Source organism: Microtus pennsylvanicus, chromosome 7, assembly GCF_037038515.1.
Source record: "Microtus pennsylvanicus isolate mMicPen1 chromosome 7, mMicPen1.hap1, whole genome shotgun sequence".
Lineage (NCBI taxonomy): Eukaryota > Metazoa > Chordata > Mammalia > Rodentia > Cricetidae > Microtus > Microtus pennsylvanicus.
In genome coordinates this window covers 100,156,598-100,172,937 of record NC_134585.1, presented here as the reverse complement: position 1 = coordinate 100,172,937, position 16,340 = coordinate 100,156,598, and the positions used below count along the sequence as shown (strand labels likewise).

Genomic DNA, 16,340 nt, shown 5'->3' with positions numbered 1-16,340 from the left:
ATACAGGTAGTTTTATTTTGGGGTTTTGTTCTTTCTTGTTTACGTGTGTGCGTGTGTGTGTGTGCTTGTGTGTGTGTTAGGGTTCATGTCAACAGTTCCTGTAGTGAGAAAATATTGCTAGAGATAAGGGTGGGGGGAAGTGGAAAAAGGGAGTCAGGGAAGCAAAGAAGAAATCAATGACAGAAAAGCACAAACCCCATATTATCACAGCCAGGATGGAGGAAATGAGGTAACCCTTGCCCTGCGTGAAGAAGCCGAGGTGAATCAGACAGGCTGATTTCAACTACGTTCAAATTGTTCTAAGACAAACCATTTTTGGAGCACTCCTTTCACATTATGTCTATTAGAATTTAGCAGCATCTAGGCATAGCAGCACATGCCCACAATCCTAGCACTTGGAAGGCTAAGGCAGGAGGATTGTCATGGGTTCGAAGCCAGATTGGGCTACACAGTGAGTTCCAGAGTTTGGCCTTGTCCCAAAACAACAACAGGACAGTTCCCTACTTTCAAAGTATGTTAACTACCATAAATGGCTTAACCTGAACATTTGCAGAATTAAGTGTTATATTTGCTAGTGAACTTCCACAGAAAGAACTTGACTTATTATTATTATTATAGCACACCAACCATGAGATCTAACTCCTGGCTGAAATTGTCTAGTGCCAACTCTGAGCTCTGTGCTACCTCTTAGCTATTATGTTCCTTGTTGCCTCTGACTTTCCTGTCATCTCTGATACAATACTTCTATTTGCAAAGTTATCCATCAGAATAGGATCTAATGCTTTCCACCATCAGGGGCTGCTGATAACCCATGTGTACACGGTGGGAGGAAGCCAGAAGGCAAGCCACGGCTGGACCCATGAGCACACGGAGGGAGGAAGCCTGAAGGCTCGTATACCATACTGCAATCTTAAGGATCCATGAAAGAGTAATTCTGGTTTGTACATTAGGGACTGAATTTTGCCCCAAAAATTCATTAGTTGTGTGACTTAGGGTAATATTTTCATTAGAAAGTATATTTAATACCTGTAATACAAACAGTCAGTCACGTAGTAGGAACTTTATATGTCTGTTGAATCTTAATTTCTTTTTCTGATCAACCCGTTTAGTATTAAGATGAACCAAAACTATCACAGAAGTCTTTAACATAAACACTAGGAAGAACCGGAAGTATAGGAGAAAAAGAGCATAGACAGTCAAGTCCTTAGGTTATAAGATTAATATACTGTACATGTTAGTACTGATCCAATTTGTTTATGGGATGCATGCAATTTTACTAAAAATGTTAATAATTTTGGGACTGGAAAAACACTTAAGAAAAAGAAACAATGACAAGTATGGAACAAGGGTTTGAAAACAGAGTAGGGGACTGGCGAGAGAAGGTGGTGGGAAAAGGTTTTAGCAAATACCAAAACACAGAAACAAAAACCTGGAGTTGGAACACTTGGTTCAGTGGTGGAGCACTTTCCAGCAAGCACAAGGCCCAGGGTTCCATCACCAGAATGGGGTGGAAGGAGGGCAGAGGCTGGGAGTGAGTGGACAAGGACGGCTGCAAGGGTGAGTGTAGGTCCGGAACTCCAACAAGCACGATCTAGAGGCGGATGCTACAATTAAAGAGGAATTGAATGTCTGCAGAAGAGATCAGCACAAATCACATTCAACATGTGATTTTGGAATATGGTAATTTGGGGGAGACTGAGCACCACACCTGATGCAGTGGTACCGGATGTGGCTTCAGGACATGCACAGGCCTAAGAGGAAACAGAAGCAAACTTGATTTACTGAGACACTAAACTTACAAGGGATAGATGGGATCACATGAAATCTGATTAAAGAAAATGTAAAAGCTTTGTAAGTTAGACACCCATCCCACCCAAAATAACGAAACCAAATATATTAGAAAAAAATATTAACTCTAATGGCAACGTGCCATTATTCCCTTATCATCCAGGACTGACAGAAACAGAAAATAAGGGCAAAAACCAACTATGCTGACTCTGAATTCACTAAACTGGTGCACAGAGGGTTTTAGTAAGTAAATGCAGCAAGGTTGACTAATCCATTTAGGATGACTTGGGAATTATAGATTCTTAGGTTAGCACTTTTAATTTAAAAATAAAGATACACAATCTGTAGTTTAGAAAAACGACGCAACACTAAGCAAGTCAAAGCCAGGATGGGACAGCTTTGGTTACTAGATGCTATTCTATGTGTTTATATTGCTATATAACTGAAAGTGGAAAATGCCTTTGGGTTTTTCAGAAAGTAAGTGTTCACGTCACATCCACTAGCTACTGTATAAAATGTAGATAAACTCACTGTATTCAAGATCTTTGAAAGGAGTGTAGCTGCTAACAGACTCACGGATACATCGAAAGCTTACTTCACTCCTAATCTTGACATGGCTACGCTAATAAATCTCCAAATGCTCCAACTCTCCCTCCTCTCTCTGTTCCCCTCACATCCTGGGTATCACTCACTGCCGAGGGGGAGTAGTAATTGGTAAATGATGGAGGAGCAGACAGAGTCCTTTATAAAAGACTTTTATTTTGTCACACAGACATATAAACACTTGCTCACAGACAGAGCATTTAAGACACAGTAGTAATGATTACTGCAGGTGACAACACTCATCAGAATGATAGGCTTCACGTCTCCTCAGTCATCTCTGAAGACTCACTAAGATGTCTCAACGTACTGGTTAAACTGAGAAGCTTACTTTTCATTGAGGAGAGTAAGACTGATTTGGATTAAGTGAGAACCCAAGGCACAGACCGTTTGTGAAATGTCAGATAAAACAACACTCTGCAGTGTCCCGCAGGGATGAAGCACTGTACCTTCTACAATTACCCTTCTATAGTCAAAAAGCAGCTTTTGAACTCCTGTGGCTGGGACAATGCAGAAGACACCTTCAGGGACTTTCAAATGGACCATGCCAAACACAGTGCTTTCTTTCACTAATAATCCTCAACAGGAGCACTGTACCCTAAACCTTTCTGAGTGGGTCGTGACCCTATTGTAGATAACTTAATATGGCTGTATTTTAAATCCTCTTTTTCCTCTCCCTCCCTCCTCTCCCTCTTCCCTGATGGTTTTGAGGATAGATCTCAGGGCTTTAACACATGCTAGGCAGGCACTCCGCCACTAAGCTTCATCTCTAGGCAATTTTCCCTCTGTAAAATTTTCATAAATATGCCCAGTAATTTCCATTTTGAAAATGTAAACTATCTCATAATGGAAATTGGAACCAGTTATGATTATAATTTTACAGAACTGTTTATGTCCTAATGCTCTTTCATATATCCAATTAATCTTTAATTTAATACAAATAGGTTATGTTAACTATAGTTAACTTTAATTTTATTATGTTAAAAACATAACTTATCAATGAAAAATAAAGCACATTTTGAAGCTCTGTGCTCTATTTATGAACACATACTGTAGGTGAAAACTCCTATCGTTCCACATTCTTAAAGCATTTATTAATGTGCACTGATTACATTATGCACACATTAAGAATGCTGTAACGAATGCCAGGCTATTAGTGAAGCGCCGTCTATGGAGTGTGCCAACACACAGCAGGACTGGAGAGCCCCTCTCCACTTCCACCCTTGCACAAACTGCAGATGGTGCTCTTCTCTTTTCCTCGTCCACTCTGAAGCACACTTTCTGAATGCAACAGCGGCAACCCTCTATGGGAAATGATCATTTTTTCTTTGATTCAAATCAAAAGAATGTAAAAAAAATATATAGTCTGGGGATGTAGCTCAGTTGGCAGAGTACTTATTTCATATAGCATAAGGCCCTGGGTGTTGTCTCCAGTACTGCACACACTAGCGGTGGTGGCATACATGGTACTCTTTAAGAAAAAGGTCAAAAAAAAAAAGAAAAAGAAAAACCACTAAGTTTTTTTGTTTGTTTTGGTTTCTGGTTTTTCAAGACAGGGTTTCTCTATGTAGCCCTAGCTATCCTGGAACTTGCTGTATGAGACCAGGTTGGCCTGGAACTCACAGAGATCTGTCTGCTTCTGCCTCCCAAGTGCTGGGATTAAAGGCGTGTGCCACCACTGCCTGGCTATGAATGAGATTTCTAAAATGAGTGGAGCTTATGTTTCATTATAACCTTGCAGTCAATGATGCCAAGTGTTCACACACTTAGTAAGTGTCCATGAGACACCTACAGATCATAGATGGTTTCAAGAACAGCAGCCATTGACCACGCTTGTGTCTCACAACTGAAAGGGCAGTACTGGCCATTCTCATTGGTGAGTTCCGGAAGTCCTTTCCACGGGGATCTGAAAAAGAAAAAGAAAGAAAGAAAAGCATTTTATGAGGCATAATTTAATGCATATGAGCAAAGTAGGCAAGTCCTGATGATTTTTGCTTTTTACTATAAAAGCAATCATTTTGTCATTTGTTACAAAATAAAATAATATTCTACAAGTATATATACAAAGAATTTAGATTAAAAACTATTCTTTGGTATATTCTATTTTGTGATTTAATACTAGCAAATACAAATGAATATTTCATCATTGCTATTTGTTTTTGTTTGTTTGTTTGAGCTAGGGTCTTGCTGTGTGACCCTCGTTGGCTGGGAACTTATGTAGCTGAGGCTGACCTTGAAATTGCTGTAATGCTCCTCTCTGCCTTCCAAGTGTTGGAAACAAAGATGTGTTTCACTAGGCCCAGCTGCATGATTAAAAATTTAAAAAACTACAATTCCAGAAAATCTATAAATATATATGTAATATCCTCTCAAGCCTAACTTTGATCTTGTTTGTGCTTTGAGATACGGTCTTATGTAGCTCATGTGGCTCTGAACTCACGCTCTCCCTGTTTTGTTTTGCCATGTGCTGAGATCACAGGCTGATGCCTCCATGCTGGCAATAATTTCAGTCTTTCAGAGTAAGTTCATGACTCACACTGCAAATATATAAGTGTATTATGTGTGAATTTGATAGAACTAGAAAACTAAAGGAAGTAATACAGAGACAGTGAGAGTTATAATTAGGAAAATGCCAATTAGTTCCTTATTCTACAGAATAACAAGCCAACCGATTAAATATTTACCTCTAATACTTAGTACTTTATGTACAGTACCTCAACACTGACAGCCACTCCACGAGATAAATGCTATACCTATCCCTACATGTACAGAGAGAAGAGGGATGGACAGACGTGACGTGACTAGTGACAGATCCCAGCAGCACTACACGGACTGTTAGTGCATCTCCTGATGCTCACGTGAGAGGCAGTGTAGGCCACTTACACATTTAGTCTAAGCACGCAGAAGGAGACACACTTATGTCTAGACGTAGAGAAATGCAGGTAGACTCTGGCTGAGTGTATGCCATCTCAGAAAAATACTCAGCACTGACACTGCTTAATTCACTAATCATCAGGAGAAAGAGTGTAACAAATACCACTTGAAATAACAGTCAAATACTAACTGATATTTTAAGGATAATGGAAACTATGACTTGAAAAATGAATCATCTCAAAAGGTCCAACCTGGATACTTCAAGTACTTTATGTATCCTAATCACATGCAAATTATCAGTTATCTTGAAAATTAAAGACTATTCTACAAGTACAGACCATAAAACATAATATCCTCAAATTAAAACCAAAATAGTTAAGGGAGGTAAAAATTACATGGTTGAATTAAGGTGCAGATGCACACAGCATGCAGAAGTGAATTCTGAGAAAGCCTTGTTTACCTGATATCTGATACACTGACTGGACATTAGTCATGCAATAACTTACCTCTCAAGATAAACATAATGTCTGGAAAGGACATTTTTAACCAAAACTACAGTCTTTGCAGCAGTCTCTGGGCCCATCAGTTTGGAAAAATACAACTTTGCACGAAGAAAATACCCAATAGGCCATAGCCACTCCTAAAGTATGATTTAAAAAGAAAGGAAAAAAGAATTGTGATATCTAAATTTATTTCAAAACCAATTTAAATTGAAAACTCTGAAAAGAGAAACAAAATTCTTACAGGTCCTTGGTGGTAATTGAAACCTTTAGCAAGATTGTAGTTGTCATTGTCTAAGGCATTATCATAAACTCCACAGTAAACCATATCACTGCAAAATGATTGGAATTTGAGGTCAGTAAGAGGTCAGGCATCATAGAGGAACATCAGAATTTCAACAGTAAAGGCAAGAAAAATAATCATCTTCTCTCCCAATCTATAGAGTGAGCCTGCTCAGTATTAGTACATTACTTAACACACAATTAGTACATATGAGCACAGAGGACTTTATAATGTGCTCAGGAAAGATTAGCAGAGAAGCCAAGTGTCCTTAAGCTTTCTTTCATATTTAGAGTCCGGATATTAACTTATTTACAGTTGAAGGTCATGATACTAGAGGAGGAAGTATACAAAGGGGGGGGGGAAGGAAAAGGAAGATAACAGCATATATGTGACGTGGGAACAGAGGGAGGGCTATAAGGTGGGAGGAAGAACAGGCGGCCAGGAAATGGGAGAGGGGCGTCACAGAAATATATATGAAAATGTCATAGTCACAGCTATTACTTTGTATGCTAATTTTAGAAAATTAATAAAAAATATTGCGGCATCTTGTCTTCAAAAAGCTAGTCTATTGTTTAACCATTTCACTAGGCTTCTAATATGTGAACATGTGTAACACTGGGTGGTGGTGGCACATAACTTTAATCCCAGCACTTGGAGGCAGAAGCAGGGATCTCTCTGAGTTCAAGGCCAGTCTGGTTTACAGAGCCAAGTTCCAGGACAGCCAGGACTATTACACAGAGAAACCCTGTCTCGAAACCGCACCCCCCCCAGAAGTGTATAACAATTAAAATACCCATACAGTTATTTGAATCAGTAAAACATCATTAAAGACAAGGTTTCACTGATTGTAGAGCAGAAAGCCATTTATTTATTTATGTAAATTATTTATCTTGTGGTGCCTATTGATCAAACCTAAGGCCTTATCTATGCTAGGCAAACATCCCACCACTTAGCTTCATCCTTAGTCCATGTAAGGTTATATTTTAAACTTCTCTATGAAGCTATTTTAAAACTTAAATTAGCATACTGTCAGATTATAAATAACAATTGAATATAGATACTGCTATAATATATAGAATTTATAACATAGTTATATACTGAACAGTGTTACAAACAAGGCCACTAGATGAGTTATGCATATTGAAATTTAATTAAATTGTAATTTTAAAATCCTGTTTAGTGATACAAAATGGCCACATGTGCCTTTAACATATCTTTTAGTTCTGATCAGCAGGTTTTCTGTTTGTTTTTTTTGGGGGGGAACAGGAGTTTGAAACAGGGTCTTACTGTGTGGTCCTGGCTGACCTGGAACTTTCTCAATAGACCAGGCTAGCTTTGAACTCACAGAGATCTTCCTGTATATGTACACCTGACAAGTTTTTAATCTGCTCTGAGTATGTAAGCATGCAGAAAATGACAAGTATTAGCATATAAAATGTTGCATATATCAGAATGAAATGAAGCCAAGCATGGTGGTATGTATCTAATTCTGGAACTTGGGAGGTTGAGACAGGAGAGTCAGTAATTCAAGGTTGGCTTCAAAAGAGCCTGGCATGGTGGCACACACCTTTAATTCCAGCACCTGGGAGGTAGAGGCAAGTAGAGCTTGTGAGTTCAAGGCCAGGCTGGTCTGCAAAGTGAGTTCTAGAACAGCCAAGGCTGTTACACAGAGAAACCCTAGCTCGTAAAACAGAAAAACAAACAAACAAACAAAATCAAAAATAAAAGACCAAAAAAAATGAAATCAGTATATAGAAAGGTGGGTACAATGGTGCACACCTTTAATCCCGCACTCGTTATGCAGAGGCAGGCAGATCTCTGAGTTCCAGGTCAGCCTAGACCACATAGTGGAAATCAGTATATAGTAAAGTAGAAAACCCAGGATCAGCTGTTGAGCGCCCTGGCAAGTGTGTGTGTGTGTATGTGTGTGTTTGTGTGTGCGCGCGCATGTATGTGTGTGTGTGTGTGTGTGTGTGTGTGTGTGTGTGTATGTGTGTGTTTGTGTGTGTGTGCGCAGGCGCACAAGACCCAACAAAACACCAAACTCCCAAAACTGAGAAAGGCCATTAGAAATTTAATTTATAAAATTAAAGACATTTGCACATGCAAATTGTAAAATAAAAACAAAGTTATTTACTAATTTAAGTAAAAAGAATGGTGTAATTATACAGGAAGACTGCCAGTAAAGAACACAATTAAGCTCTCTCCTGAGCAAATGAACAGATAATGCACAGTATCTAAAACAGCACAGCATCCAGTTCAGCAGGATGAAGAACTGCCAGCAAAGAAACACAGAGACTGTCTCTGAGGGCCTGGAGAGACGGCCCAGCAGTTTCTTACAGAAGGCCCGGGTTCAATGCCAGCATTCACATGGTGGTCACAACTATCTGTAACTCCAGTTCCAGGGTATTTCCACACCCTTATACCAGACATGAACGTGGCACATAGACACACAGACATAGATAAAGGCAAAACACTCATACACATTGAAAAAAAAAAAGATGGCCTTTAGTTGTGGGGCGTGGTGCTGGGGACATAACCCAGGGTCTTGTTGGGGCAAGGACATGCTCTACCACTGAGCTACAAACTCCCAGCAGCTCTCCCCTGCCCAGGACAGGCTCTCCTGTAGCCAGGCTGGCCTCAACTAGTCAGACAGTAAAAGATGACCTTGAACTCCAACTCTCCTGGTTCAGCCTTTTAGGTGCCGGGTACAGGCATGTGCCATCATGCTGGCCATTTATAAAATTATTTATTTTTGTCATCTTGGGAATTGAACTTGTGGAACTTTTTAGTGAGAGTGGGTGCTGGGGCCCTCCTACACGCTAGGTTAATGTCTGCCAGTGACCTACATCCCTATGAAGTTGGTTTTTATTTTTTCTCTTTGTTTCTTCTTTCTAGATAAACTTGCTTTTGTTCCCTTTTAGACAAACTTAGGTAGCTGGAACTCATGTGCCAAACTGGCCGGGAATAATCAGCAATCTTCCTGCTAAAGCCTCCAAGCGCTGGTGTCATGGTACTGAGCTTCCATCCTCAGGCTTGAGTCTGTTGTTTTGTTTCTGAGACAGGGCCTGGCTAGCGGTCCAGACTGACTTTGAACCTGTGATCACCCTGCTTCAGATTCCCCAGTCCTAGGACTCAGACGTGAGGCACCAAGTCTTAGTCTTTCACACAAATTCTCCTAGATTTGCGACTATATGGACACAAAATGTACAAAAATGAGTAGAAATGACTTGAGTAATAGAGAAGATGTGAATGCTGCTTGGGTCTTGGACAAAGGGATTTAGAGAAACTTCTTTTTCTTTATACACTGTTGGTACTTTTCAACATCCACAATAATCATGTATTACTTTTATAGTCAGAAAAGAAATAAAAACTATTCATGACATTAGTTTCATGTTTTTTAACTTTTAAGTTAATTAGTGTATATAGGAGAAACCACACACACAATAAAGTGGCAAATGTTTTCAGAAGTTTGAATGCAATTTTTGAGAAGTTATTTGTAAGCAAGTACAGAATGGCTAATGCTAATCTATGTGGATTAAAGACAATATCAACAACTTTCTTAATACTTATGTTCCAACTTACTCTGGATCTAAAGTTTTCATGCCAAGGGGACCAAGCAATTTTTTTTCTGCAATTTCCAAAGCTTTCCAAGCTTTTTCAGCAGTAAACAGTTCAGGGGCCTAATGAAGAAGGTAAAACAAGCAAAGAAAAAAACCAAGCATTTTAATATCACAGAAAAATAAGCTCTTACCTAGATATGTTAAGTATAAACTTTGAAAAGAAAGAAAAAATTAAGGCTATGGTGTGGTCAGAATTTGAGAGTGCATACCCAAAATTCTCACCCCATGAGGCTGAGCCCGAACTGCCTTTGTCAGCCTGAGAAGCTGGGAAAGCTCAGAGTGACCATTCCCTCGGGGCACGCAAGAAGGAGTAACCAGATCCAAGAGCTAACCATAGCTCCCAGAAAGGCAGGGCTCACCTTGACACATCACTTTATTTCTAGACTTGCAGAAGCACCCTGTAAGAGTACTTGAACTGCTGGCAGTGGTGGTGCACGCTTTTAATCCCAGCACTTGGGAGGCAGAGGCAGGCGGATCTCTGTGAGTTCGAGACCAGCCTGGTCCACAGAGTGAGTTCTAGGACAACAAAGCTGTTACATAGAGAAACCTGTCTAGAAAAATTGAAGAAAAAAAGAAAAAAACCTTAAACCTTTTCCCCTCTCTTGGCCATAATGAATTCAGAACTTGTACTCCAACAGTGGAAGTACTTTCCTGTGTTATGCGGAAGGGGAAAACATTTTGCATCCACTTTAATAGTAAAATGACGTGAAAAATGAATCAAAGCTACCTCTGTGCAAGCTTGCACTTCCATACCACGATACTTAGTAATATTCTGCTTAGCAATCCTTTTGACAAAGTCACACACCTAGGGAAGCATGGATAAACACAAAGCTTTCCTAGTCTACTGATCTTCAGGGTTCATCTTTAGACTGAGATTTAACAACAAAACAGTCAAGAATTCTTAGCTAGGTGGATGGAAAGATGGCTCAGTAGTTAAGAGACCTTCTAAAGGACACAAGTTTGATTACCAGCACCCACATGGTTAACTCAAAACAGTCTGTCATGCTAGGTGTGGGGGATCTGATGCCCTCTTCTGGCCTCTAGGGGTACTGCATGTACATGGTGCACAGATATACACGTGGGCAAAACACCCCCTACACAAAATAAAAAATAATTAAATAAATTACTATGATAATTTATATTAACAATACTATATAATACCAAATACATAAGTAAATAATTTAAAACATTCTTATCTAAATAGAACTAATTAGAGAAAAATGCAAAGGAGACCAAAAGTGAACATAAGCTGCCTGTGCACAACTTTCCAACTGGTGCACCTGGGAGCTGCTTGTGGCACCTGCTTGTGTAGTACGAACGCCCACAGCCTTCAGGGGGAATGTGTGAGGGCTGAGGCTAACGGAAGCAGCCCAAGTCATCCAGTGTGTGGCACAGGTAGCAAGTACTGTCCTATACACAAACACTAGGAAACACTTGGTTTCTCATCACCCATTGTTTTCTATTTTTGACACTAAATGTTATAGATTAGAGATAATATGCCTACTTAATTCCTGAAACTATATAAAATTATCCAGAAAGCAATAACTTTTCATGGTTAAGGGGAGCTGAAAACCAAACAGGAAAAAAAATCCCATAGTATAGGTATGATAACATTTTTGAAATTTGAAAGTAACACATGGCTTACCACGACCATTGCTATGGTAAAATTAGGCCTGAGCTGATAGTCACACCAAGGACTTGACGCTCCATAGCTATCCTTGTAGATGCCACGCTTGTGAACCAGATTCGGATGCTTCTCATTAGGATCTGAAGGGTCTTCAGAAACATGGAACAGCTTTTCAAAGTTGTTCTGTATTTTTCTGTTCCACTCATCATATGAAACTGTTACAATTTTTCCTGAAAAGTAATAAGACATGACAATTGTAGACATTAAGAATATCCCAAGTAGACCAACCTACCCCTGGACCCAGCAATACCACTCTTGGGAATATACCCAAGAGAGGCCCTATCATACAACAAAAGTATATGCTCTACTATGTTCATAGCAGCATTGTTTGTAATAGCCAGAACCTGGAAACAACCTAGATGCCCTTCAATGGAAGAATGGATGAAGAAAGTATGGAATATACACATATTAGAGTACTACTAAGCAGTAAAAAACAAGGACTTCTTGAATTTTGCATACAAATGGATGGAAATAGAAAACACTATCCTGAGTGAGGTAAGCCAGACCCAAAAAGAGGAACATGGGATGTACTCACTCATATTTGGTTTCTAGCCATAAACAAAGGACATTGAGCCTATAATTAGTGATCCTAGAGAAGCTAAATAAGGAGAACCCAAAGAAAAACATATAGGTATCCTCCTGATTATTAACCTTCATCAGGCGATGAAAGGAGACAGAGACAGAGACCCACATTGGAGTACGGGACAGAAATCTCAAGGTCCAAATCAGGAGCAGAAGGAGAGAGAGTACGAGCATGGAACTCAGGACCGCGAGGGGTGCACCCACACACTGAGACAATGGGGATGTTCTATCGGGAACTCACCAAGGCCAGCTGGCCTGGGTCTGAAAAAACCTGGGATAAAACAGGACTCGCTGAACATAGCGGACAATGAGGACTACTGAGAACTCAAGAACAATGGCAGTGGGTTTTTGATCCTACTGCACGTACTGGCTTTGGGGGAGCCTAGGCAATTTGGATGCTCACCTTACTAGACTTGGATGGAGGTGGGTGGTCCTTGGACTTCCCACAGGGCAGGGAACCCTGATAGCTCTATGGGCTGACAAGGGAGGGGAACTTGATTGGGGGAGGGGGAGGGAAATGGGAGGTGGTGGCAGGGAAGAGAAGAAATCTTTAATAAATAAATAAACGGAAAAAAAATCAATTGACAAAAAAAAAGAATATCCCAAGTACTATTGCTAAAACCTCATATTTAGCTTACTTGTGAAACACATTATTTATGTTTTGGAAAATGTGGCTACTTTGGATGAAAGTATAAGTTCAAAGACCAGCTGCCTCTCCTAAAAAGAATGTAAAGGGCCCAGGAATAACTTTATATTCATCACACGTTGAACATTTCACATACATTGAATTAAAAATACAATTGGCTTTACCTAATTCTTTTTACTTTTTACAAAGTTTAAAGTTGTGTGGGTAGCTCAAACATTATTCCTATTGTATAGAAATTGTTCCAGAAAAAAATGTAATGATTTCCAGCTGTTCAGAGAATGTAACTTGCTCACAAAGTTAGGGAAGAGAGACGCACAATGAGGCCAGCATGATGCTGCCTTCCTCTGTCAGTTCAGGGGTGCTGTGGGAATGTCGTTAGTAACCAACTTCATCATAATTTCCACATCGGTAAATTAATGACTTTTCTTGCTTCTTAAAATTTTGGGTCTTCAGTCCGATGATGGAAACAAAGGTTAGTACCTTGGTGCTCCTTGTAAAACAGGCCACCTTACCGTGCCTTCTCACGCTGACTTCATGGTAAGGGAAAATATTTTTCTTGGACAATTCCAGCAACCAACGAACAGCAGACTTGCACATGCCAACAATTTCCACAGCAGATCCATCTCTAAAATTAAAAAGATTTATTCTCTATGTTGAACTTATTTAAGCATTATTTAAAGGGCATTCAGTAAGTAATTTTGGGTTGGGGATGTAACTCAGTGGTAGAAGTTCGGATTAGGAAATGTCTTAGCCAGGGCTGGTGAGATGGCTCAGCAGGTGAAGGCCCCTGGTGCCAAGTCTGATGACCTGAGAACCACATGGCGGGAAGAGCAAACTGACTTCCGCAAGTGGTCCTCTGACCTCCATGCGTGTGCTGTGGCATGAACACACACATGTGCTTCCTCCACTCCACAAATAATTGTAACAATTTCTTTAAAGAATTATTTTTGTGATTTATTTAACTTTATTTTAAGTGCATTGGTGTAAAGGTGTCAGATTCCCTGAAACTGGATTTACAGATAGTCAGGAGCTGCCATGTGGGTGCTGGAAATTGAAGCCAGGTCCTCTGGAAGAGCCATCTCTCCAGCCCTCTAACTTTTTTTTTTAATTTAAAGAAAATGTCTTAACCATTAAGATGATGAATTATAAAATGTTTGAAATTCTTGCAGAGGTGCAAAATCCAGATCTCCTGGAGGAGACCAGGTCACTCTACTTGATGACTTAGCCCAAGACAGCTGCTAATCTGTATAATGGGGAAAGGAAGGGAGGAGCTGAGGAGGAAATGAAGAGAAGGATCTGGAATGATGCGGAGACTGTGGTGAGTAACAAAAGATTCCGTGAGTAAGTGTGTATGCAAAAAGAACTGGAATCACAAGAGCATCACTGCTGGAGCATCCAAAATGAACTCTACCTCGGGGTGGCTGGGATTCCTCTGTTCCTAGCTTGGTCGCTTTCTCCCATCTTATCCATCCACGTGCCACAGTTGAAGCGATTCCCTCCATAGACAAATCCCGTTTCTTCATCAACCCCTATAGTTATATTGAAACCTAAAAAAAGCAAAACAAACACGTATAAAATAGTCATGATGGCACAGGTTTGTAACCCGGGCACTCAGGAGGCAGAGGCAGGGGTGTCTGAACACGGCCATGACACGTGGTGAACAGTGCCGTGGGGAGCTGTGACAGAGGCTCCAGGAGAAAGGCAGAGCCTGTTACCTCAGTGCCTCTTGTTCTCTGGTTGTTCTGGACGTGATTTTGTGCTTCTCATGACAAACATGTACATTCAGTGTACAAGACAGGCTTATTCTTGTTGGATGTCAGAACATAGCTACAGAACCCAGTCTGGTGAAAGGACATGCTGAGTGCTGTCCCCAGTGTGCTCTGAATCTGCATATGGCCTCTGCTTTGCTTTCGTGCTTCCCCAGATATAATCAATAGAATGTGCCAGGAAATGGTGTTTAAACTGGTCTGTCCTGAGAAAGTTCTGAAAAAGGGCAGCTCTGCTCATTCTTAGTAGGAGCTTACTGATGGTTGTTTACATATTTTTTTTAACTCAAACCTTCCTCTGATCATTGCTTTCTTTGTTACATTTGTGTATAAAAGCACACTGAAACTGAAATAAGGTGTCTACAGTGTTACACTGTAGTCCACCCCATTCTTTCAGGTCCTCGGATCCCAAGTTAAACAGAAGAGTTCTGCACAGGTCAACGGAAGTCGACACAGGAGAATCACACGTTTGAAGCTGGCTTATACAGTGAGCTTGAGGCTAGGTAATGAGACTACACAATGAGACTCTTTAAAAACAAAACAAGCAAAACAAAAACCTGAAAGAAACTAAAAATCATTAAGTTTTATAATAATAAATACATGTAAATTTTATTTCTCCTTCAAGAAAACACACGTATACATGATGTTCATTCTAAAGTACTGCTTACATTAGCAAAATCATAAGTTACTACTCAGTGGAGGGACAGCTTAGCATATGTACACGAGGAAATCATAAGTCATCACTTGGTGGAGGGATGGCTTAGCGTGTGTACACTAGGAAATGCTCTGCCCTTTAAATAAAAAACAGAATGTATATGGAACAAACAGATGAGTTCCTAAGACAAAATGGTTTAGGGAAGAAGTTACAAAAGGTTACATATAAAAAAAAACTTTTTAAAATTAGGTATAGTGGCACATGCCTTTAATCTCAGCACTCAGGAGGTAGAGGCAGGCAGATCTCTGTGAGTTTCAAGACCATCCTGGTCTACATAGTGAGTTCCAGGACAGTCAGGACTACACAGAGAACTTATCTGAAAAAGAAACAATCAATCAAACAAACAAACAAAACCCAAAACTAAACCAACCAACCAACCACACAAAACAAAAAAGGCAATATAGTAAAATATTAATATATTTCATTTCAATGCCCAATGCAAAGGAAAAATTATTTTGTTTACTTAAAGTTGAAATGTTTCACAACAACAACAACAACAAAACCCTAAAACGTCTTAGACATACCATAAAACATTCTTTGGAATCTTGTTTCCATTGACTTCTCTTAGAGAAGGATAAAATTGTATCAGGGATTGTTACCAAATAGCTTGGATAAATATTTGTGTATTACTACTATACATAATAAATCACCATGAGTGAGGCTAGTCTGGTCTACATAGCAACTTTTAGGCCAGCTAAGGCTTCATAGCAAGATCCTATCTTGATCAGTCAAAAAAGTTACATACTGAGTATTCAATTTTATTTAATATTTTCAAAGCTAGGGATATGGCACAGACTTTTAATCCCAGCACTCAGGAGGCTGAGGCAGATAATCACCGTGAGTTCAGGACTAGCCTGGTCTACATGTGAGTCCCAAGACACCCAGAGCTACATAGAGAGACCAGTCCAAAACAATAAACAAACAATGAGTTTATAAATATGTTCAAAATAATGACAGTGTAGGGAGGCAGAGATTAGTAGTAAGACCCAGGTGGACAGGGAAAAATGTTTGTGATGATGGATTAGGTCTGCATCTTTATATGTTAGTGGCTTCAGGAACACACAGCCCAACATGAGTTAATATGAGAACTGGTGGAAATGAATGAGGTCTACAGTCTAGTTAGTAGCATCATACCACATTTCTTGATTCTGATTGGTTACCTCAGTTATATTAAGACTGGGGGAAGGGTCTGCTGTACCCTATCTATCATTTTTACAACTTTTTATCAATCTGCAATTCTTTTAAAATTACAAAGTAAATATACACCAAAGTCATC

General features: G+C 39.8%; 1 protein-coding gene across 3 annotated transcripts in view; it reads right to left on the bottom strand.

Annotated features, from left to right (window-relative positions):
* Nucleotides 1-2,527: 2,527 nt before the first annotated feature.
* The window catches only part of Agl (amylo-alpha-1,6-glucosidase and 4-alpha-glucanotransferase), a 69,871-nt gene continuing 56,058 nt past the window's right edge, over nt 2,528-16,340 (bottom strand). For all 3 annotated transcript variants that reach the window (XM_075981515.1, XM_075981513.1, XM_075981514.1), the window contains exons 28-34: nt 13,995-14,130; nt 13,096-13,208; nt 11,314-11,525; nt 9,631-9,728; nt 6,007-6,094; nt 5,769-5,902; nt 2,528-4,294 (exon numbers count right to left, since the gene is read on the bottom strand). In XM_075981515.1, coding sequence (XP_075837630.1) covers nt 4,177-4,294; nt 5,769-5,902; nt 6,007-6,094; nt 9,631-9,728; nt 11,314-11,525; nt 13,096-13,208; nt 13,995-14,130 — 899 coding nt within the window. In that variant the 3' untranslated portion in view covers nt 2,528-4,176. The remainder of the gene's footprint in view (nt 4,295-5,768; nt 5,903-6,006; nt 6,095-9,630; nt 9,729-11,313; nt 11,526-13,095; nt 13,209-13,994; nt 14,131-16,340) is intronic.